This window comes from Lingula anatina, chromosome 4 (genome assembly GCF_051362555.1).
Source record: "Lingula anatina isolate TDL-2025a chromosome 4, LinAna3.0, whole genome shotgun sequence".
In the NCBI taxonomy this organism is placed as follows: Eukaryota; Metazoa; Brachiopoda; class Lingulata; order Lingulida; family Lingulidae; genus Lingula; species Lingula anatina.
Genome location: NC_141770.1, coordinates 15085348 through 15109368, shown reverse-complemented (window position 1 = coordinate 15109368; position 24021 = coordinate 15085348). Strand labels below are relative to the sequence as shown.

At 35.8% G+C, this 24021-nt stretch overlaps 2 protein-coding genes across 5 annotated transcripts in view; one reads left to right on the top strand and one right to left on the bottom strand.

Moving 5' to 3' along the window:
- LOC147762345 (RNA helicase MOV-10-like) overlaps positions 1 to 24021 on the top strand; it is a 156082-nt gene that overhangs the window by 37441 nt on the left and 94620 nt on the right. The gene's annotated exons all lie outside the window — the stretch shown is intronic.
- The window catches only part of LOC106178464 (uncharacterized), an 85010-nt gene that overhangs the window by 3885 nt on the left and 57104 nt on the right, over positions 1 to 24021 (bottom strand). For 3 of the 4 annotated variants that reach the window (XM_087012111.1, XM_087012114.1, XM_087012113.1), the window contains 17 exons: positions 22243 to 22337; positions 21708 to 21910; positions 21428 to 21583; positions 20812 to 20945; positions 18749 to 19024; positions 16939 to 18002; positions 14832 to 14987; positions 14253 to 14438; positions 13875 to 13994; positions 13293 to 13454; positions 9443 to 9564; positions 9059 to 9082; positions 7976 to 8050; positions 7342 to 7534; positions 6638 to 6824; positions 5484 to 5654; positions 820 to 5260 (listed from right to left, as the gene is read on the bottom strand). In XM_087012111.1, the coding sequence (XP_086868237.1) occupies positions 5181 to 5260; positions 5484 to 5654; positions 6638 to 6824; positions 7342 to 7534; positions 7976 to 8050; positions 9059 to 9082; positions 9443 to 9564; positions 13293 to 13454; positions 13875 to 13994; positions 14253 to 14438; positions 14832 to 14987; positions 16939 to 18002; positions 18749 to 19024; positions 20812 to 20945; positions 21428 to 21583; positions 21708 to 21910; positions 22243 to 22337 (3404 nt within the window). In that variant the 3' untranslated portion in view covers positions 820 to 5180. The remainder of the gene's footprint in view (positions 1 to 819; positions 5261 to 5483; positions 5655 to 6637; positions 6825 to 7341; positions 7535 to 7975; positions 8051 to 9058; positions 9083 to 9442; positions 9565 to 13292; positions 13455 to 13874; positions 13995 to 14252; positions 14439 to 14831; positions 14988 to 16938; positions 18003 to 18748; positions 19025 to 20811; positions 20946 to 21427; positions 21584 to 21707; positions 21911 to 22242; positions 22338 to 24021) is intronic. The other variant, XM_087012112.1, reaches the window with a different exon arrangement.

Here is a 24021-nt window from a genome sequence, read left to right as displayed (position 1 = left end):
TGACGATATAAAACAAGTTTTGTTATTAATGACTATACGGTGTTAAATGTGCTGCGTATTGATATTTTTACAAAGGCTTAAAAATTTGGAGGTAAAAAATCATGAAAAATTGCTTTGGAAAGAGCGTTTTGATAAGACAACATGATATTGGCATTAGCCATAAATGAGAAATAACAAAATTAAGTTCAAGCATTACTTGCAAATTGGTGCTAGCAATTCGCCCCCTATGCCTTGAAAATGGTTGCTTTCATAATCAGTCACGCAGGAAGCAGTGTAACTATTAACTAGGTCTCAATTGGATCGAAATATTACATTTTATGGTTTTATTTGTGAAAACATACCAGAATTAGAAATGGAAGTATATTACTAAACCTTTATCCTGTTCTTTAATGTTAAATTATGACTATTTTGCTGTACCATAATTATGACATAACACAAACTCAAAATCCTCTCCTAATTTAAACAGCCCAATTTTTAAAAGAGCCATTCAACAGAATTTCCCCCATCTTGACTATTTCGCATGTACAACTTTACCCCCACTACTAATTCTACCGATGTAATTTAAAATTCTGTGTAGTTAACATGAGGCACAACTGCAATTTTCACTGTCAAGAGGTACGTGATGAAATAAAGGAGGCATGGAGGACATAAAATATCATGTGGGGAAAATACTGGTGGATGGCAAAACCCAGTGTTCAACATGCAGGCGTCGAACCCATTTTTAAAATGCATTAAAGAGAAGTTAACGACAAATACCTAAAATCATTGTCTTAAGACGTTTCGTACGTTGAATCGGTTAAAACTGAAATATTCACATACTTAGTATCTTGTCCGCCTAGCATCCACACCCTGGTCACTCGGAACTGAAGAAGTGACATCTCTTCCAAGGATTCAGGTTTCAAATGATCCATCAAGGTAGGAGGCAGGAAGAACAACCCTTTTTATTTATCAATTACCATAATTTGGCAGACAAAATTTGATTAACAATGAACTAAAAAAGTAATGCACAGGAAGCTTTTGTTTCCTTCATGTTTTAAAATACACTAGATTAAATTAATTAAATTAAGCTTCAGACCCGTACATACCCCAAAGTAAAATGGCATAATGTAGGTCACTGGTTCTTCCTTATATGGTCTACTGCATGCTGCAATCTGAACAGTTTTTGCCTAGTTTGACAAACCAAACCGTTCTATAGCGCCATCTGGAGGGGAACAGAAATTATCTTCTCTGTTGCAATTAAGTGTATGTGTGTGTGTGTATCTGGCATATATACAAATAAATTGATAGTCATTTATGAGAATAGCACCAACAACCAACAGTACATTATCTAAAAACTGTACGGACATCATCTCTGCTCACGGTCAACTGCCATTTTTGATCTGTTTATTATAGGAATCCCAATGTAAAACCATGTAAAACGACCTTAAAACACTACTCCAATCTGCCATAATGCAAATAAAGTAATGATTAAATCAATAAACCCATTATTAGAATAAAACTGAATAGATGGAAAGCGAATAGATTAACTGCCAAAATGGGCCAAATGCTAGTATTTTAACCGAACTGAAAAGAAAAATGTGTTAAGAAGAGTTCACACTTTGAAAATACCAGAATGAGAAAAATAAAAATTTGACAAAAATGGTATTGACGCCAGCGTTCTTGTTGTTGCATTATAAATTGTTGTTGCATTATATTGTTGTTGTTGCATTATAAATTATAAATTTGAAAAAAAAAACACTTTAAAAACGTTTGTCCAGTCTTAATAACATGATGAATATCGTCTGCAGAACTTCGCCCACGCAATCTCTCCTGATGCAAGCTGAGAATTCATGACACATTTGTTGTGATTCTAAAAATTAACAAATAAATATACAGATATAAATTACAAAGTAAACAAACACGTTTAAAATGCGAAACAATTTATTAATGTACATTTATGTATGTGAAGTAGGCGAAATGCGCACAAATGTAATGCCAAAAACTTATCAATATCAAAAAGACATGTCAGTAGTGTGAATACAGTGTCCTCTTGTAGTACTGGCCAAAGCCAGTGTCACCAAAATGTCAAAACGACAATGACACCTCTTTTGCATTATTGTGTCTCCAAATAATTGCTATGGCACTTGATATCGGTGCCTTTGCAATTAGGATACCAAGCTTGTATATGTGGTGTATATTAAGCATAAAGAGTCCGATGTCATACTTTAGTTGGCAATATGAAGGCAAAACACGACACCCTTGGTGAAAATTAATAGTGAAAAGAGTTGAGCCAACATTGCAAAGCGCCATGTGTTTAATAAATAAGGCATTTCATACAGGCATACTGGTTTTGTATAGTCACTACTGCCACAGGTGAAGCGTAATCATGGAAATAATGATTAATGCATTATGATGTAATGAAATGAAATAAAGGCCTATAATATTGAACAAGATCTTGTCTCGTCAAGAAAGCCTGAGATATGGTATCAGATTAATTAATCCATTTCTACTGCAGCTTTATTTAATTCCGTTACACCCACCAAGAACTGATAGAATAAATATTCTGAAATGTGAATTTGACAGAAAACGTCTGTTATATCACTCCAGTTATGAACTATTAACAATACTGAATAGTCTACAAAGATGATTAATGCTACAGCAACACTTTTACGTAATAAGCAACTGTAGTAACTCCTTAAAGACACTCTATACTGAAAAAAACCCTTGACGCATTGTTACTTGCTAAGCTACCGCGATATTGGTCTTGAATAATTCTGCAAACAAAAGCATGTATCGGTATTGACGGCAGAAGGTGTGACAAAATTGATAAATCTTACCATCAACATTGACCAAAATAAACATTCTGGATGGCAAGAACCGCCGAATGATCCGAGTCTCGAAATAAAAAATCTAATTTTATTTGAATGCCTTTGTGGCTCCATCTTTAGAAGATGTTTTTAACCACAGCGAAAAGTTAAGACAGTACATGAACAGTTCTAAATTTCATGTTAAGAAACAGGTAAAATAACTAGCAGAATAAAAGAAATGTCAGCCTCTTTCAGTTTGAAGGTCAACCTGAAAGATAATACCACTGTATTAACTATTGTATCTGGGTCAAGGTCAAGATGATGGTCAAGGTCAAACTCAGGGTGAATGGTTTCAATGCCAATGTAATACATTTTATTTGGGAACAGTTTGAGAGAACTTAAATTTGTCTTCTCCTGCATTTGACTCTGTTAATATTAGGGAGTAATTTTACAACAAATAAATTATTTTGTAGCAATTACATCCTACCGACTTTGTCAAAGCCTGCTTAAGACAAGAAACTGCTGAAAGGTATTGTACAGAGGGTATATGGAAATCCATATCTGTGAAACTATTAAGATAAAGTAGTTGAAATTCCACCATCCCTTTCTCAACCAGGACGTAATTATTTTGTAAATGGATGATGAAAGTCAGAAGTGGGTTAGCATGTGACTAATAATGTCCAATTAGTACAATTTCACACAAATTGCATCAAATTTTTTGTCAGACTGTACGACTAGAACTCTCTGGTGTCACTTTATTGACATCAGTTTTGAACTTTGACTTACAATACAGGGTGCAACTTGACTATTTACAATATTGCCAGGGATTATGCGAGAATCCATCATAAAATAAAAATTGGCCTTACTTTCATAATTAGGTATTACTCCTTGAAATAAGATGAAGAAGACATTTTCAACTTCCATATTGTTACAGTTAAGTTGGGTTTACTTGCTGGGGCTATCCTGATTAATATAAATGCACAGTTGCTTTTGCAGTTACAGGATTATTGTGCTGCAATAATAAATACCCCATTTTCTGAACCTTGCGACTATTATTAAGCCCTCTGCATTATTTATCTTTTTCATTCAATGAAAAACAGTCTTCTTGATGTTCAAAACATTCTTTATAAACAAAAACATGGACTTTGTTAAATACATCAGATTGCTTGATGCAATGTGAGATTTTCAATACTTTACAATGACGATGGTATCAGAATTACAATTAAATAACTGCTTTACACCATCATGGTCTATAAAAATTTAAATAATAACAATACCTCATCTACTGCATTAAGGATCAATATGGTAGAGATTATGAATCATCACAAAAATGTATCAGTACAGACATAATAATAATAATTATATAATAAATATCCAGTGCAACTTGGCGTACCAACTGGGTCATGATCAGCTGTAGACCAGTGGCGACCTCTATACGAGGTTTTTCCTCAGCTCTGTGTCTCAGTTAACTCAGTAGGTGAAACCACCGAGAATCTGCAGCAAAAAACTTTCAGGTAAATATCTGTATATTAATATTTATATACTTTATATATATATGAACATGAACAACTGTGTTATAAGTGTCTGCATTATAATAACATAATCTGACTTCCTTCAATACAATATCAACAACACTGTACAGAGTTCAGAAAACTGAAGCAAACCCCTTTTTCACTTCTGTTTTTCTTGCACTGTTGGGAACTTCTCCCCTATTCCAACCCCTCATCTTTTCAAAGGACTTCACATATTGATTATCAAGTAACATAACAGATATTGCAAATTTTGAGTCTCCTCCATCATAATTTCATATAAAAATCTAGTCTTTGGCGTAAATGCGAGATCATCTCTTCCAATGTTAAACAATAGGAGATAAATTTTCCACTGTTGCTTCATCAAGTTTTTCAGTTCTTAGTTCAAACTAATTTAGTTTAATTATAGTTTTTCTAATTTCTAGTGTCTACTAAACAGATCTGGCAATAAAAAAATCTGCTTTGAGAGAACTGTCAATTGACCCCCTTATCACATCGCCATAGGAGACAGCAAATCCACCAATCACAATTGGCTTAACATCTATTAACATTCAGTAGTGTCCAATCAGATCCAAGCTGTCAAGAAGGCTACCAAATGATGTCCCTTAAAATCACAACAGCATTTCCTTGTCTGAGTAAATATACTCAATGTTATATTTGGTAAGTTCAGTGCACTTTCACATATAGGCACCATAAGCACTGTGATCAAATCACAAATTGGAGAAAAAAGTCCCTATGTAGTAGTCCAGGTTATACCTATGTAGATCTACAAGACCAGGTTATGTCGATATTGTTCTATAAATAGTAGTCCTTGCTATAAAACTGTTGTTCTGTTTGCTGTAGTCATGGCAAAACCAGTGTCATTCTATTTGTAATAATCCTGGTTATACCGCCTCAATACCTGCTGTTCTTCTTCATCCAATCCACTTTTTAGTGTCCTCCTCACTAAAAGATCAAACATGTGGTTATTAGTTATCATTTCTCATATAAAATCAAATATCAAATTAGGCAACTGAAAAGAAGAAAATGAATTCAATGAGGACTTGTGTTTTATGAAGTTTTAACTGACTAATATCATTGTTAAAGTCGGACAAAAATTAATGTATACTATAAAATCCTTGTTTGTTATGGGTGACATAAATGTACTTCAACAAAGTGGTTCGCTCACATGATTTTCTGTGTTGATTTCGTGCACGTTTCCTTTCCCTGGGAGTGCGAGACGTGGGTGCAGACGTTGCGCTCTTCACACATGCCTCCAAGATCTCGTCATCGTCTCCTGTGTCGTACACTTCGGAGTCTGTGGCCATGCTGCGGCCTCGTTCTCTTGCCTGTCCATAATCTGGAGGATAAAGAAGCACCTTGGTTTACCACTGTACAATATATTATTACAATACATTGAAACAAGGTATAATAACAACACAATATACTGTTGCTGCACATGAAGGTATAGTTGTACAATAAATTTTCCACTTTTGCTCCATCAAATTTTTCAGTTCTCGGTTCAAACCAATTCTATTACAGTTTTTTTTTTCCTAATGTCTAGTGTCTACTAAACAGATCTGACAAAAAATCCGATTTGAGAGAACTGTCAAATTAACCCCTTTTCAAAGGAAACAGATTGAAATTGTGCTGTTCTACATTTGTAGCATATTGAAATGTTGCTGTTGTACATTTTCTAAAACAATAGCAAGCCCATAGCCAGCAATTTCAAAAGGTTTTTTTTTTTTTTTTTTCTGAAAAAGTGGACCTTTTATGATGAAACATTCGTGTACCTAGATAAAATTTTACCTAGAGGGGACACCTTTTCCCAGCAGAAAGGAGGGTTCTTTCGAACCCCCCTAACCCCCCACTGGCTACAGGCCTGAATAGCAATTAAGTATATCTACTAATTTAAAATGTTGAATTTTTCTCCCAAAGTTTCTGACTTGTAATCACTATCACAATATCTTTCCCTAAGTTAACATATCTCTAACTTACCAAAACAGTATCTCTTAGTTTATATATCTCAAAGTTACAAAAGTAGAATCTCTCCCTACGCTTAAGACTAGGTCCCAACCGAACATATGGGCTGCTATGTGTGGTCTATGGTAAAAAAAAAAAAAAAAAAAATGGGAAAACATTGGAGTTGGTGCGTGAGGAGCACGTCCATTGTGCGACTTTTGGAAGACGCAAACAGCACGTAGAAACTTTTTGACATGATCAACAGCTGCTACTTGATTCCTTCCCTGCGATCTAGCTACGTCCTAGCCAGACGCAAGGAACCTAAAAAAATGTGCATCCAAAACGTGGTTGGGACTTAGGCTTTGTATATTTCAGACTTACCAACAGAATATCTCTTCCTATGTTTGGCACTATCCCCACGCACACTCCCAGTTTCTGAGGTATAACCATTGGCAAGGATCTGTTTTAAAGCGTCCACACTTTGGTTGTCTTTCTGCTGCAGTCTGTTCCCTAAGGCCTGCTGCTGGGGGGTTTGTTGTTGGTCTTTGGTTTTTGAAAATTTCTCCGTCTGAAAGAGTTTACGAACACAGTGAGGTCCAAGTTTCTGTGTGGTCAAACTGACACCTGACTGATGCAGAGTTTAGGCCCTTTATTTGATACTGACTGTATTAATTGAAGATGTCAATATTGTTTTCCTAGTCTTAGAGGTGGTGAAATATTTTTCTTTCCTCAGAAATGTTAAGTGCGTAACCAGAAAAAGATAAATCAAAAATAGTTCCCAGCTATCAGAAAGATATACTTTTAATGAACTTCCAATAATAAATCTTGGGGAAAAAAAATGAAAAAATTTGTTTGAAAATTAATCATCATACAATTTTGGTCAATAGCATTCTCATAAACACAAAAATTTAACTTTTAGGTATTATATTAACATAAAAATCAACTTTGTGCAAGATATTTGTTGTAAACATATCATATATAAGATGGCTTGTTGAATCTTTGCGATCCTCTGCATGTTTAGAATTAATGGCTGTTTACTGGTCTCAAAAGTTTCGAGTTTCTAAACAAAAAGAGTCAATACATACATCAACAATCATCTTTCCCCTGGTTTTCTTCCTTTCCCTGTTGTTTGCCTTCTTCTCTCTCTGTTGTAGCACTTTCTCCCGCGTGGTGCGATACTCCAAGGCAAACTCGCTGACCGTCTTACAGAACTCTGACACTCTGGCCTCTTTAGCACTCGTCATGGGAATCCCCATGTAGACCAGGAACTTGACAAACCTGAAATTGGAATGAAACATGAATATAAAGAAAGGCAAAGTACAAAAGGAAATTCATGATTAAGTGGAGCACTAGATGTAGTAGTGGAATAAATGGTCAGAGAAGAATTTCATCAGCTGTGTTAAGTTATAAGAATGGTGTGATTTTTTCTTCAGTCAACAGCTAATATTGAGATAGGTTTTACCTCCAATATTTCGATGTCTATCGGGACATCCTCAGGGAATGAGTACACCTCCTAAGTAGAGGCTATTCACCTGGATAGCCTCATTCCCTGAAGAAGATGTCCTGATAGACATCGAAATATTAGAGGTAAAAATTGAAATGGCAGAGTGAATGAGGAGCCCATGGCTTGTGATTACACTGCCATCTAGTGGTGGTGCACAGTTTTCTGTGACCAAGATCAGTCAAAAATCACCATTAAAAGAACTTGCATTCACGTACCTGTTCTGTACTCGCTGATACACAATCTTCAGCACTATTATCCTCTCCGCAGAGTCCGACAGGAACTCTGACAACCTGGAAATAAATTTCATCGCCTCATGAAATATAAATTTAATCAATTGTGCATTTTTTCTGGGTCACATATCACATGTAATCATTCAAAATGCAAGTATCACAAGCTTATAGCATTATCCTCTAGTGTAAACTAATACAAAACTGTTATTTTAAAGAGAGCAGTAAGTATTTCCGCCATCATTTATTTTAAATACTTTAAAGTATTTTCATTACCCATATCTGCGTACCCCTTACACAGAAAGGTTTCTTCAATTCTATTAACAGAAATATGTTGCAGTTTTGGGAAAACATGAACCCTGTTCAAATTGATTCAACTTAGCACTGAATATTCTTAGCCTGTTCACGCCAATTTAATTTAGAGCAGAAACATTTAATTCCCCAAACAAGACACCATGAAATTATCAACTGCACATAATTTTAACAACCTGCCAGTCTTCGTTCAGGAATACAAGTAATACCTGAGGTGAAGAAATACATAATAAATACAAAATATGTCTCAGGCATGAACAGATCTACAAGCTGGAAGCAGAGAAAGTTGCTTATTTTGGCAAAGAAGAAATAGATGGACAAGCGGAAATGTTGTGATAATAAAACAAAAATTCATTTACAGATGTGGGGTAAAATAAATGACATCCATGATTCAAAACATAAACTGTGATAAGATGTGCTTTAATAAGAACAGTGGGTATTTTGGATTAAGTATAAGAGAAAAAAGATAGGTTTGCATAAACAAAATCAAAATGATATTTGTCAGGTTACTTTGAATGAAGTTTAAAAGAAAAAGAGTTTGGTATGCATAAGCAAAATCAGGTAAACAATCTGTTTTTCTTTCTACTGATTTTTTTTCGTTATTTATTAATTTTTTCTGGGGGAAGGGAAACAGACAGGAAGATCTGATTCATAAAATCATCAAATATAGATTCATTGCATAACAAATTTGCTGCTTGCTGGGCAAAAAAGCAGGGAGACAGTGTGGACCGACTCTACACAACATATGGGGACTTTTACCTTTCTTCTACACTGCGAGTATTGCTGAAATGGCACGAATAAGCAGTCAGTAAAATATTCTATTTATTTTACCCTAGATTTTATTTACATAGCCAACAAAGCAGGTTATACTGCCATCAGCATTGTTTTGTCTGTTTGTTAGTAGACAGGGCACCACCAAGAGATGTCAAACTTTGATGAAAACTTCACTATAAGTATAGATCATTATTTAGGGGGAAATGTTCAAATCCAGGCCTTTCAAAAAAAAAAAAAAAAAAAAAAAAAAAAAAAAAAAAAACTTTTTATCCTTGACTTAGAAGTGCTGTCCAGATTAGAGTTATAAAGCATTCAAATTCTTTAATTTTACATTAAAACTTTATTTTAAAGTATATATTTTTTCCTTACTTTGTTCTCATGCTGTAGAAGGAGTAGCTATCATGCTTCGCTATCGTTCTCAAGTGATCCCAGGACTTTTTACAGTCGTTCTCCATCTTGTTTAACTTTCCTTGCAGCTCTGTCCAGTCAACCTGAGACAAAAGACAATAAGCCTTCTCAATTCAGGAATGATCTGGTATTAATATTTCATCCATGAAACATACTAGGAATATACCAATTGATAAAAAACTCTAATATTACCATCTGCTGCTAAACATAACAAGGCAGCAAAGCTGTCAAATGTACAGACAAAAAACAGAAAATAAAGATGCAAAAAAGGTCATTTTGTCAATTTTGATGCAATAATAAATAATGCTTATAATAGCACTGTCAGTCAACACTGAATTTTAATCTTGCACAACAGGTAACATGGTCAATAACAGGAGCATACCCAGAGATATTTTCTGACAGTATTACAAAGTATCTATGTTGATCCATCCTCCATTTTGATGGTCTTCCAACAGAAAAAAATAGATACCAGTCAATATAAACTTAATAACCTGACTGTCTTCCGGAAGACCCAGAAGATGGTCTCAATCCACCCCTTCAATAAGATTACAGTTTCAGGATCATGAGAGTTCAAATTCACATTATGAAAGTCTCAATATTTGAAAAATGATGACAGTGCATAAAATAATATTACATAATGTTTAAAGACATAAAAAACAATACAACTGCTTATGTAGAAATACAGAAAATGTGCAGAGCCCCAGGCAGATGAGAGTTAAAAGTCACAAATGCAAGTGTTTGAGAAAAAATTATAAAGGAAAACAACAAAACTAGAAAAGCACTTTGAGAGTGCAGACCTCTGCCAAGGCAGCAATTGTTGATTATTATTGATAATTGATTGATTATTGATCCGGACCACCACCAAAAATTAATCATTGTCCTCTTTGGCCCACTTCCGACAGTTCCTGAAAATTTCTGCAAAATCGGTCCATAACTTTTTTGTGTTTGTGGATGACAGACAAACAGGGGTGAAAATATAACCTCCTTGGCAGAGCTTGAGGTAAATATAATTCCAATGAAGATGCTATTCAAACTTTTAATCTTCCAGTTTGATATATATATATATATATATATATATATATATATATATATATATATATATATATAAAACTTATTTGCAATATTAAACAAAATTTACCTGCATAATTATCACTGCTTCCTTATTATTAATCTAGCAGAGAGCTTTACCTTTGGGAGTTTACAGGGAAATATCAACAAGTGTGCTTTACGTAATCTCATTTAATGGCCTATTAAAGCAAATGACTTTATAACTCTGAAATTAATCTAGTGATACCCAAGGGTAATTTACAGACTGACCCACTCAAAGGTCTTCAGGCCCATAAGTCACACCTTAAGAAAAGCACAAAACCATAATGCCCAAAATAGGAGACTACCAATCCTGATGCAATAATACATTATGTTTAACTGCACAGTCAACATCAACTTATGCACAACAGGTAACACAGACGAAAGTAAAAGCATAAGGCTCCAGGCCCATCAGAGTTCAAGTTTATACTTAGAAAGTGCCAGAATGAGAAAAATGAAAATTTCACAAAAAATGCATAAATACAATAAACATGATAATCCAATAGAGCTGGTTTTCTCATGAGCTGAAGGCCAATCCTAAAAATCGTACTTGTAAGTTTAAAATTATAATAAGTGGCACAGTTTTCTTTTCATAATGTTTGCAGTAGCAGTGCAAAAAGATTGTTGTCAATTTTGATGTAACATTACATAATAAATTAGAGAATAATTATCACCAATTTTTGTTTATTGACTATAAATAGGATGGACATGTAGAAAATATGATTACCATTTGGCTTCATGTCCATGGGAGCTCCGAGTCCCACAATGAATATGCCAAAAAGATAATGAATATTACACTAAAATGTATAACTTCCAGAAAAAGAAGCCAATTAGACTGCTTTTCTAACTCAGGCTGCATTTTAGTCCTGTGTTTCTTTTTTGAAAGTTTGACAGTCATAAGTAACACGGTCATCAAGGCAGCAGCACCAAAAATTGTGTTTTCTTCTATTTTGATGCAACATTAAATAATGCTTAACAGCATAATGACCATCGATTATTAATAATAAAATATAAGTGTCATGGATTTTCACAAAATGTGACTAGCATGGGTCTTCAAGCCCGTGGAGGTTCTAAGTCACACCTTGGAAATGCCAATATGTGAAAAATTAAATTTTCACAAAAAACTGTTTAATTGCCAGAAAAATTTACCAAACAGACTGCATTGCCTACTGAAGCTGTATTTTAGTCCCATGTCTCTTTCCTGTAAGTTTGAGAACAGTAAGTGACATGATTTTCCTTAAATGGTCATCATGGGAGCAGTTCCCAAAATAGGGGTTTCTTCACATTTTGATGCAATATTACATAATGTTTTACAGCATAATGACCATCAATTTTTAATTATAAAATATTAGTATCATGGTTATTCAGAAAATGTGACAAGCAAAAGTCTTCAGGCCCATGGAACTTCAAAGTCACATATTGAAAATGCCAAAATGTAAACAAGACAGCACTGTTCTGAAATGGGTTTACGTATTTCCATTTTTAACACTTTTTTAACATAAAACAAAATAAACAGTTTACTGCCATTTTTATATGACCAAAGAAGAAAATTGATGAGATGGGAAAAGTATCAATAGAACAGTGTTAAATGTCCAAGTTCCTCCATTCTGAGATTCTGAACATAGTGGATGAATGCATCTGACTAACTGCAATGATATGAGTTTATTTCCATTTTTGACACTTTATTACACAATACATGATAACAAGTTTACCATCATTTTTAAAAAATCAACTAACAATGTTGTAAAGATGCAGGAAATGTCAAACAAACACTTTTACGTATATTATTAGTTCAATAATGAGACTGTTAACATGCCTAACAATTGAATGTGAGGAAATGTGAAAAAACAGCATAACTTCTAAAATAATGGACTGATTATGCTGATTTTCAAACTCAACCTGCGTTTTAGTAAGATTGGCCCCTCCTGTGAGTATAATGACAATTGGCCAATCTGTTTTTCTTATATTGTGTTATCAGTGTTGCATATATACTGAAAAAAGTGAAAAAACAGCATAAATTCCCTATAAGTGACCCGATCGTGCTGATTTTCAAACTTGACCTGCGTATTATGAATATTTATCAGTTCTGTTAGTTTCAAGCCGAAAGGTAAAATGGTTTTCCACTTATCGTGTTATCGGTGCTGCACATATGCTGAAAAAAGAGAAAAAATAGCCTAAATTCACTAAAAATGACCCAATCACGCTGATTTTGGAACTTGACCTCCGTATTATGTATATTCATCAGTTCTGTAAGTTTCAAGCCAAAAGGTAAAATGGTTTTCCACTTATCCTGTTATCGGTGCTGCATATATGCTGAAAAAAGTGAAAAAACAGCATAAATTCCATATAAGTGACCCGATCATGCTGATTTTCGAACTCGACCTGCGTATTATGAATATTCATCAGTTCTGTAAGTTTCAAAAAAAAAAGAAAAAACAGTTTTCCACTTATCGTGTTATCGGTAAAAGTGCACGGCGACGACGGCAACGACGGCGACGACAGACGCAGATGACGGCTATATGTACAGACACATCTGTGTCTGTACATAAAAATCTTCCACTAGATGGTGCCACTTGATGGTGAACCCAAATAAACTGGCACTAGGTGGCGCCATAGACCTGACTGTCAACAGGAATATTCTCCCACTAGGTAGAATGTGTAGTATCTTTTTAAAAACTGACCAGTAGTTTATCACAGATGGTGACACATGCACACACGTATTTACCTTGGCACACCGCGTGACGGCAGCAATGTCAGAGTAGAGGTCTGTGGTATCAGGGAACTGGTCCAGTATTATATCACACAGATGGTGAAGTAACGAGTGCTTGTGAACTGTGTCCTTGACCTCAGGAACCTTGGCAAGATAGTCATACTGGAAGCCCTGGCTCTGATGGAGGGAAGAAAAGAGGGAAGAAAAATATAACACTGGTTTCAGTATATGGATTTGTTAGTGTTAATTAATCAGCTAATGGCAAATCATGCAGTAATTTTTTCAAATCTGTTGAGGTAATTACCAAATTCAAAGTTGTAAAGTTCACTGGAAACAAACTGAACTATGGAAAACCAGTATTCCAATAAAAACGCTCCTTTTTCTTTTAAATACAGGTACATTTTACTGCTTAATCCTAATATTCTCCTCATATTCACCCCTCCATCACTCCTCTCTCTCTCTCTCTCACACACACACACACACACACACACACACACACACACACACACACACACACACACACACACACACACACACACACACACACACACACACACACACACACACAAAGATGTCCATCAACCTTTGCTAACTTACTTGAATACCATTCAGGAAATTGCCTACAGCCAGGATAGCTGAGAGGATGCATTTAAATGTCTTGTTGTTTCTCAGTTCATCAATTCCATTCTTTAGGTCCATCAAGGGCTCAGCTATCTCCTGTTTACAGAAAACAAACAATTTAAATCTTACCCAGATACAAATAGTCTTGGGCATATTTCTGTGAAAGCTTGATGTGTGTAACAACTATGCAAGGTTATACATTTTTTTCTAATTATTACTTGATGATCTTACATCTGAGAAAAATCAATGAATATGGCATTTATCAAAGATGAAAAAGCATCAAGTTTTTTTTTATTTGATAACTATCCAATGGATAGTGACATCTAGAGTTGATGAAACTTGTCCGAGGCTTACCTGTTCCACCACTTCATAATCCATCTTGAAGAGCCAGAGTTCCAGTCGTGCCTGCAGCTCACTAATGGAAGACAGCGTGAGCAGGAACTGTTCTGCGGTGCCCAGAGGGGTGTCAGGGTTGGCCATCTGCGCCTCCAGAATCTTGCTCTTCTCTTCATCCGTGGGGATCATGGTGGAGAGGATTTTCTGGAATGGTTTTGTATCATTCTATACATACTTTGAAACCACTTATATGATAGGCTGAACAAAAAAACATGAAATCTGTGGAAACTCGACTCCTGTGGTGATGATATAATTTTAAAGCTACTGTAGTAAAACTGATACATACTATAACAATTGCTAAACAAAAGTATCAGTTTAACATTTTGAAAATAAAAGTCATCTTCACTTTGTTCTGGATAATTTGTTAAGTCTAATAGTACTTCAATTTGACAGGTAATCCCCAAATTGGGTCAAAATTTAGTTTACTTCTGCTCCACCAGGTTCGTTAGCAGGCAAGGCAGTTTAGCCAATGATAATATAGGAAAGATTCTATCAAGATTGTTATCCTTTAGATTTTCAAGATCTCCTTAACCCTACCTCGATTCCTTCCTTATTCATTATTGCACTGTCCATTTTCAAGATGGCGGTCTTGATTGTTCGTGGCGGTGGAAGGACGGTCATACCAATATTAATGGCATTTGAGCGTTTTGTGTCCAATACAATGATTTCTTTCTTTGCTCCCTCCTTTGCTTGCTGGAATGGGTGGTAAGCCAAATGAGTTGTTGATTTATTCTAAATGACTCAAAATATTTGAATATAACATAACCATGATGCAAAAATTCTCCAAAATGCAATATATATATATCTTAAGCAAACTGATACAACTCAATATTATCTATTTGCAGTGATCTTATATATTTCATTGTTTTTTTTCCTTGCATTAATTCGGTTACTACTGATATATTGCATATCAACTGATCACTGATCAATGTTCTTTTAAAAGTGCAAGCAATGTAATAAAAAGGTTGACCATGAAGTGAACATTTCTTAAACTCTGTGAATTCAGATGTTTGTAACATAGAGACTACATCAGGAACTAAAAAGGCCTATAGCGTAGGTATACATGAGAGAGAAAGAGAGAGAGAGAGAGAGGAGGGGGGATAGGGGATAATATCTGGGTAGTAGAGATCTAGCACATAATATTGGAGTCAGACTACGTGTACCGGTTATTAGATTCAGGGGTCTCTTCCACCAAAGAACTTAAACATTAAATTGGCATTAACTTTCACATCTAAATCACAGTGAAGAATGGACATGAAATACTGAGAGAGAGAGAGAGAGAGAGAGAGAGAGAGAGAGAGGAGGGGGGAGGGATTCTAGCAATGTGTGATGGTGCGGAGATGGAATTTAGCTAAGAAAAAAATTTTGATAAGCAGGGAAAATCTGGCATAAAGACTTGACCAGTGTCTCAGTGAACTGTTGACTACTCAGCACAAGTACAGCAACTAAAACATGCAACACAGTAAAACTCACTTAGAGAGGACTGTCAGAAACATAAATCTAAAAATTCAAAAAGTGGCCTTGGAAACAATCAAAATCTCTAGTAACATGATGTAAAAATTTTTGTTTTTCTTTCAAGACATCTGTTCATAAACTGGTAGGTCATCTTATCAATGTGATGTTACCGTTTGGTTCAGAACATCCTCTATAAGTGTGTCTTATCAACATGTTGAAATTATCTCATCTTGTAAGCAAGAAGCTCTTGAGCAACAAAAGTGACTGTCATCTTCATGCCAGAATTTCCACAAATGTTGCTTAGTTTCTTACCGGATCCTGTTAAGTTGACGTCCATGATCAGCACATGCAGCAAATTCAAGAAATTCAAAAGAAAAAACAAAAAGCAACAACATTATCAAATAGTTAATCCATGCCTGGAAGCTGCTGAAATTGAAGTATATTTAATCAGTGTTATTAAAATTCGAACAAAGGTGAAATGTCTTCTTTAACTTTTCATACTTTTTCGCGATAAATAAACTCAACTTTTCATACTTTTTTTGCGATAAATAAACTCAACTTTTCATACTTTTTCGCGATAAATAAACTCAACTTGGGCTAAAAAATGTTATCATTTTTAACAAAAAATATCCAGCTTTTCTCTTCTTTTTCACCTTTGTCTTTTCTTTCAACAATTTTATGTAGCTTATACTGCAACAACAGGTTAAGTAATAAGCAAAATAAAAAATATATAAGCCAAAACTCGGCAAAGAAAATAAATAAAAAGCAAAAATATTTCATGGCCAGTTTGTGAAACAAATATGAATGTAAAAATGTAATGCAAAATATAGCACTTAAAACACAACACACAAAATTTCACCCATCGAAATTTCACAAATTTTCTTTTGATTATTTTCTGTGAATTTTCAAAATTAATTTAAAATGAAAAAAAAAAAAAAAAAAGCAAAACTCACAATAACACATTCTCAACTGCTGATCTGCTATAATTATTATAACACCTCAAAATTGTATCTTCAAATCATTATTTTGTGATATCACATACACAATAATTTTCATTTCAGGCTATCCTGTATGTTCACTTTGAAACTGCATACAAACCAAATTAATAAAACACAAAACTCAAAACACAACACACTCACATAACCAACAAAAAAAAAAAAGTGACAAAACAACACAGCAGTGACTCTACCTTGGCTTTAAGCTCGTTAGTCCGACTCTCGAAGAGGTGCTCCAGTTTCTGTTCATCAATCTTCACTTTGACTAGACCCTTCCAGACAGTCCCCGCCTTCGCCAGAACTGGGGGAACATTGGTGTCACGCACCTCTTTCCAGTGTAACCTAAGTGTCTTCTTGTTTTTCTTAATGGTATTAGCACCGGGTTTTCCACCTCCTGGCGGAGGGGGTGGGGGGATACCACCTCCCCCTGGGGGCGGTGGTGGAGGAGGTGGTAAACCAGGGGGTGGGGGTACACCTGGGGGTGGTGGAGGAGGGATGCCACCTGGGGGTGGGGGTGGGGGTACCCCTGGCCCTCCCATCCCTTGAGGAGCAAGAACTGCTGTGATGTCTATGTCATCCTCGGCTCCTAAGTCTGTGAAATCTAACTCCTTGATTCTTAGGGGACGTCTCAACTGAAGATTGTTCTCCAGCTGTTCCCAGTGGAGATCCTGATCCCCCTTGGGTGTGGAAGGTGATGGTGCGGCGGGTGACGAAGAATTCAATTTAGGTGCATCACCAGAACGAGCAAAACGATCACGCATGCTGGTGATGCGGCCTGTAACATCCCCGCGAGGCGCCGATGGTTTTGCTTCCTGTTGCTGTGGCTCCTGAGGGGGCTGACGGAACCTGTCCGCGACTGATTGCACTGCGCTCTTATTGAGATTCCCTCCACTGCTCTTTCCTTCCTCCTCCTGTGACGGGGCCTCATCCTCGTCCATGCTATCCCGCGACTTCATTTTGTACAACAACCATCGTTTATTGTTTGAAACACCAGGGGGCACCCTGCCCTCTTGTTGTTCACTTTGTTGTTGCTGCTGTGGAGACACAGCCTTCTGATCAAAGCGGTTACGAGATTCATTCCGTTTGTTCATACGATTCTCCATTTCGGAGTAATTGTTTGTTTGTTCATTTGTGCTCTGGTAGCCGGACTCGTTGGAGCCCTGAGGTTTGTGGAACGGCTGGATGTTGGGGGTCGGCAGCCGTTTGTCTTGGGATGCCAACTCCTCAAATTTGCCGCGACGATTTGTAAACGGCTCATCTGTAAAATGTGAAAGTAGATTGAAATCAAATGTTAAATATATTCTAAGGGATATTTTTCTTTTCTAAATAATATGGTTTTCTGTCACCAAATGTCATTCATCTTCGAATATTACCCTATACTGTTGTCAATGAAATTCATAAATAATAATTAAAGGAAAGGAATCTAATTGATGAAATACCCATGAAATATAAAGAAAAGAGCATGTTTCTTACACAAATACCAGGAGAAAAGTGCTGGAAATCAGACCTCAATCCAGGAGCCAGCATGCTTCCACACAGGACAGTTGAGACATGACAAACCACAGGTAAAAATTGTCACATGCCACTTAAAAATTTTTTTTTTTTTGCTCCTAATTTTTTTTTTTTTTGAGACAAATCGAACATCTTCATGCTCTTTAAGAAAGTTCCTGCACTCAAGAGTTCAAATATTTTCTGACAAGTATGCAACATGCACATGAGAAATTTGACCACGAGACTCAAACAGTTATCATGTGACTGAAACCATGCAGTGGAAAAACATGCTGCCACTGTGACAAACAAATAAATAAATAAATAAATAAATAAACTGGGGACCCAGGATCAAGTTCAGGTAGCATTGGGGCAAAGGAGAGTAATGTTTTTGTAGAACCCTTCGCAGATGTGTCTGGCTTCATGTGTGTGCTCCCATCAAGTGTGAAACAGTAAGTGGAAAATATTACCCTTCTGTGTCAACTACCCCCCCCCCTCCCTTCCTTGAGTTCTTACCTGCTTTGGAATGATTGTTAAGTTGCCTGTGGGAATGATTAGCATGGGGCGGGTCAGACACACCGTTAATGCTACCACTACTGCTACTGGTACCATTGTATGTGGATGTATATCTGGACGGAGTGGTAGTAACAGTAGCAGTAGATACAGTAGCATTAGCGTGGGACCGGTCACCATTGACGAGATGACTAGTATCTGGGGAGTCGGTGCTGCTTTCTTGTTCCTTTATAAAAGACCGCTGGCGCTCTCTTCGTTGTCGCCGTCGGGAGGGGTCAACTGGAGGTGAGAGGAAGGACTCAAGCATGATGGGATTGCAAAAACCAAACTGACAAATTGCATGTCAATGATATAAACATACCACCATATGCATGAAACACGGAGACCTTTTTTATTTACAAATCATACAAAGTGGGCACACGTAAACTGACAACAGACGGAATTTTAAAAAATGTCCATCAAAGCAAATGATTCATACGTATTGTAACTTTGAAGTGATATAAATTTTGTGCAGATATATCACGCTTATAGATATCTTCTCTTAATTACATATTTCGGTTATTTAGATGTACCCACTTTCATTTCACTATAACACACAAAGCTTCAGTAACTCTTTCGCCTTAAAACAATGCAACCACCTACAAAATAACTATGCTCAAATTTTCCCAATCCCAATTAATTTTTTCCATGCTGTAAATAAAGGGAGGAAAATGAAAACCAATCAACCCATGCAAATAAGTTATCCCAACACCTTAATGATAAATCTCCAAATGAAGTCTTATAATGTTCTTTAAAATATATCATGCTAGTTCATTATTCATTTATCCATGTTTGATTAGATATCAATAGGGTATAATAACAGCATTTGTTACAGCAATAGTTTACTTAGAGAATTCAGAGCAACTTAAAAGAAGAGTTCCTCCAGCAATTTATTAATTAAATCACTTGAAAGTAAGGATATGTTCTTGCAGCAACTCAACTATGCAGAATGTATTAAATTTTTTTAAAATCATATTTGTGTGTCTAACCAAAACGACGTTAAATGCTTAATGTGTTAGTGAATGGGCCTTTGATCCATTTCTGAAGCATAATTTATCTTGAATTTGCCCAAGAGATGGGTTATTCAGTTGCATAAGACACTGTTGACTGAACATGCTACACTGAAAGCACTCTCAATATTGATTCTGTCAAAGCGTAAATACAGCAAAGGTACAAATCCAGTTTAAACGTTTAACCTGCCCCAAACAAGTTAGGAAACTTTTTTTTGGAAAACAGACAATTCTCTTTCACAAAAACCTTGGATTTCAATTTAACAAAAATGTGTACACAGACTATTAAGAATTTGAATGAAATAAAATTTCTGAATAAAATTAATCAGAGTGAGTAGTAAGTTTAAACCCAAGGACTATTATTCAATCCCTATAGTCAGGTATGCTAGACTTCTACTGGCCAAATACAAAGGTGTCACTTTACTGTATTTTTAGAATCTTGGCGTATTGCATTTAGCACCTCTCTTTATTTGTGTGCTGCAAACCAAATCTTGTGCTCGCTTCACTTCTCAAACTTTTTAACACATATTTTAAGGTGAGCAACATCTATTAACCCTCTTATACCTGTCTTCCTTGCAACAGCTTTAAAAATTACATATGATAAATATCAAATGATTTATCACTGAAACCTTTTTATCACAGTTATCATTGATGTTATCCACTTTAAGCTTTGATGAAGAGTTATTCGATGCATTTACATATTGAACATAAACCAGTTCAGTCAGGTGGAGTACTGCTTTACTGACAACTTTCTGACTGTTTTACATAGATAATTTACCTGAAACTGGTTAATATGTTCTTATGTGAAAACACCGCTCTTAATGCTGTAACTTGTTAAAATAAAATAAATATTGAATGTTTTCACAAAGGAAAAAATGTTTTCAAGATTTTAACTTTTTCAGTTAAAGAAGACAAAAAAAAAAAAATAATAATAATAATTTGGCAATTTTGTTAATGGTCTAATAAATCTAAATACTTTATCAAATTAGTAAAAAAACAACATGCAAACCAACATACATGCACTCTGTTTAGGTGTCGTGTCCGTGGTGTCGCAGGATTCCACGGAATGCGGTCTATGCATGCTCCCGTGCCTACCTTCTGGCCCCGCCTCATCGCTGTCACCACGTTGTAATCCTGGAAAACCACGCTCGCTGAAATAAAAATTAAAAAATATCTAATTGCTACTAAAGAAATGATTCATTTATAATACTAAAATTTTTATAATTTTAAAAAAGAAAAAGAGAGAGAGAGAGAGAGAAAAAAAGGAAATTTAAATGCAGTGATTTGAATTTTGAGATGTTGCACATTCCTTAGCCAAATTAGAATCTGTTTAACATTTGACCTGGCTGACTATTTCTGAGCTAGGGAGAGTCTAAAATACAGCAGCAACTTGCATTTTCAACAGATAAGAGCCATTATGTGCAGTAAAAAAAAGGTTAACTGTCAAGCAGATTTCAGGAATTGTATGGACAAATTGATGAATGTTCGGACTCTGTGAAATTGTAGAAAATGAAATTTAAAATCTCCAAACTCTCATTTACATGTATAGTACTCCAAACTGTAAAAGAAACTGATTGATTATAATTATAATATCATTTTCAATTGACTGGTTGATTTACGACCAATCACATACCCTGTTGTCCTTCTCCTCATATCTTTGGTCTCTTCCTCTTTGTGAGATGGCAGTTTTCCAATCTCGCGACGTTTAGTTGGTGGAGTGGCTGGAGTGCCTCCAAATGATGATCGACGGCTCTTTCTGTCATCCTCACTCTTAATGCGAGGTGTTTTTCTGAAAATAAATAATATTTTAAGAAATAAACAAATACTTTATCAAGGAATTCTCAACACTGTTTAGACAGACTCCACCATAAGAACATTTTACAAAAAATTAGAATAAGAAAATCAAGCAATACCGAATATTTTCCACTTGCTGCGGCACATTGTCTTCTCCGTCTTCGTGCCTCAAAGCCGCCTCATAAAGTTGGAACTGTTCCAGCAGGTCCAGATCTGAACCCTTCCTGTTCATGTGCTTCTGGATGATCCTCTCCATCCCCTGCTCTTCCAGGGCATCTGTCAGGTCATAGAAGGCGTCCTGGTCTGGGATGGCATTCAGGGCCTGAGGGAGGACAGACATTATTAGGAACCAAGTACTGACCATATGTAGAAAAGTTTGTGTGACATTATTGCTATAAAGAAAAGTTTGTGTGACATTATTGCTATAACTATCTCTTGTGTTTACGGACTTAAAACGACTATTCAACACTTTCGAGAAAGTGCAAAATATTTCTCCTTGGTAAGTAGGGTAAAATTTTTAATGAAACGTTCTATAGATAAAAATATGCATATATATTCTCCTCTTCTTTAGCATTTGGTAACAAATTTACATCCTAGCAGCCTAACTTTCTGCCAGAAGCAGAGCAAAATAAATAAATAAATAAATAAATTTACTTTGTTAACCAGTGTCATAGCATAAACCAGAAGCTCCGAGTCCCCTCCATCCTTTTCGTCCAGGATGTTCATTATATTTGTCCATGGCAACGTTCCTAGAATGAAAGAACAAATAATAAGATATCACAGTCTACAACAACCACATTATATCTCTAATAAAGGTTCATAGGGTTAACATTATCTTTTAACATGGAAACAGATCAAGAAACTTTGTAAATATGGACCTATTGGTAGTTTGTCCTGGAAAGAAAACTGCTGCTTTTTAATAAAATATTCTGATATTGATAAAAATATCTTTGGACACTGCCTGAATCCAGACACTCACATCCCATGTTAGCTATATATCTAAGAGAGTACAGATCTCTGCCAAAATATTAGGAGACATGAGTTCAGTAGAAACTTGAATTCTAATAAGTATCTATTCCTCCTTAACATCTGCCAATCCTGAAAATTTCACTAAAATTTGTGCACAAAATTTTGAGATATCTTCTCCACTAACAAACAGTTACAGATAAAGTTTACCACAGATGAAAATGCAACCTCCAAGGACAAGGTAATAATAACAACTCAGCGAGAAAGTGGCAATCTTACCAAAAAAAGAATATCCTGATTTGACAGAATCAAGTATCATAATGCTGCATAAGATTCTAAAATCTTTCACGAGGAAATTGAGAACAGTGTTCTCTGCCCCAGGACTCATCACAAATGCTCTGTTTAATTTACAGGATTGGAGGATGAGATGCTTTCTGTGACAGATTTTGGGACAAGAAAAGAAGAGAATGCCTGCAGAGTAAAATCTACAGAAAGATTGCTGTATCCCATACGATAAGTGTTTCAACAAAGTACTATTTTTCTCATGACCATTCCAATAGTGTTTAATACCAGAAGTCCCATCCATGATGGCCCAAGGGCTTTCCACAATGGCGAATGGGACCGAGCCAAAATTGTTCAATTTAAAGTTAATTGGGATCATTTTCCCAATTTTCTGCTTTTGATGTAAAACATTTATTTTCTTGTCAGGGTATTCAATATCTTCAGAGCTATTAAGAATCTTATTGCTCCTTCTTTGGTCGCCTTTGTAATCTGTATCACCTTGAAATCTGTTAGGGGTACACAGATCTGCTTTATTACATTGAATTTCATCTTTGTGAAGAAACAATGCAGTGTCACTGCTGCACATGTTTTCGCAGACATGCTCCACTTTGCGACACAAAGCTGCTGTGTCGTTCTCTTGCATGTCACCACAGCCATGCTTATGCATGTTAAACAAAGCTGCACTATCCTTTTCTTGACCACCTGTGCATTCAAGATTATGAGTGTTACATGGAACTGCCCCATAGTTGTCTTGCATGTTGGCACTATCACGTTTGTGCACATTATATGGGGCTGCACCAGCGTTCTGAAAGCCACATTCATTGGGATGCTGCTGTATAACATCAGCTCCTTGGCTGTCAATGACACTACTCCCCTCCACAGCAGGGCATGAACAATACGGGTTTCTACATTTGAAAATCAACTTCTCCTTGTGCCCCTTAATGTTCAATTTCTCTGCTAAGATATTCCTTAGTTCAGTAAAACTCAGGTTTGCTTCACTGGTCTCCATGATGAAAATGTATCTTATAATATTAACAAATATCAATACAGGACTTTCTTCACTGGCCTCAACTAAAATCGACCCACTAACTGGTAATACACTAATTGTAAGCTAAAAAGAACTCCTCCACTTGTTTTTCATTAAAAGTTGCAGGATTCCACCATAACACATCTTCGCTTTTCATC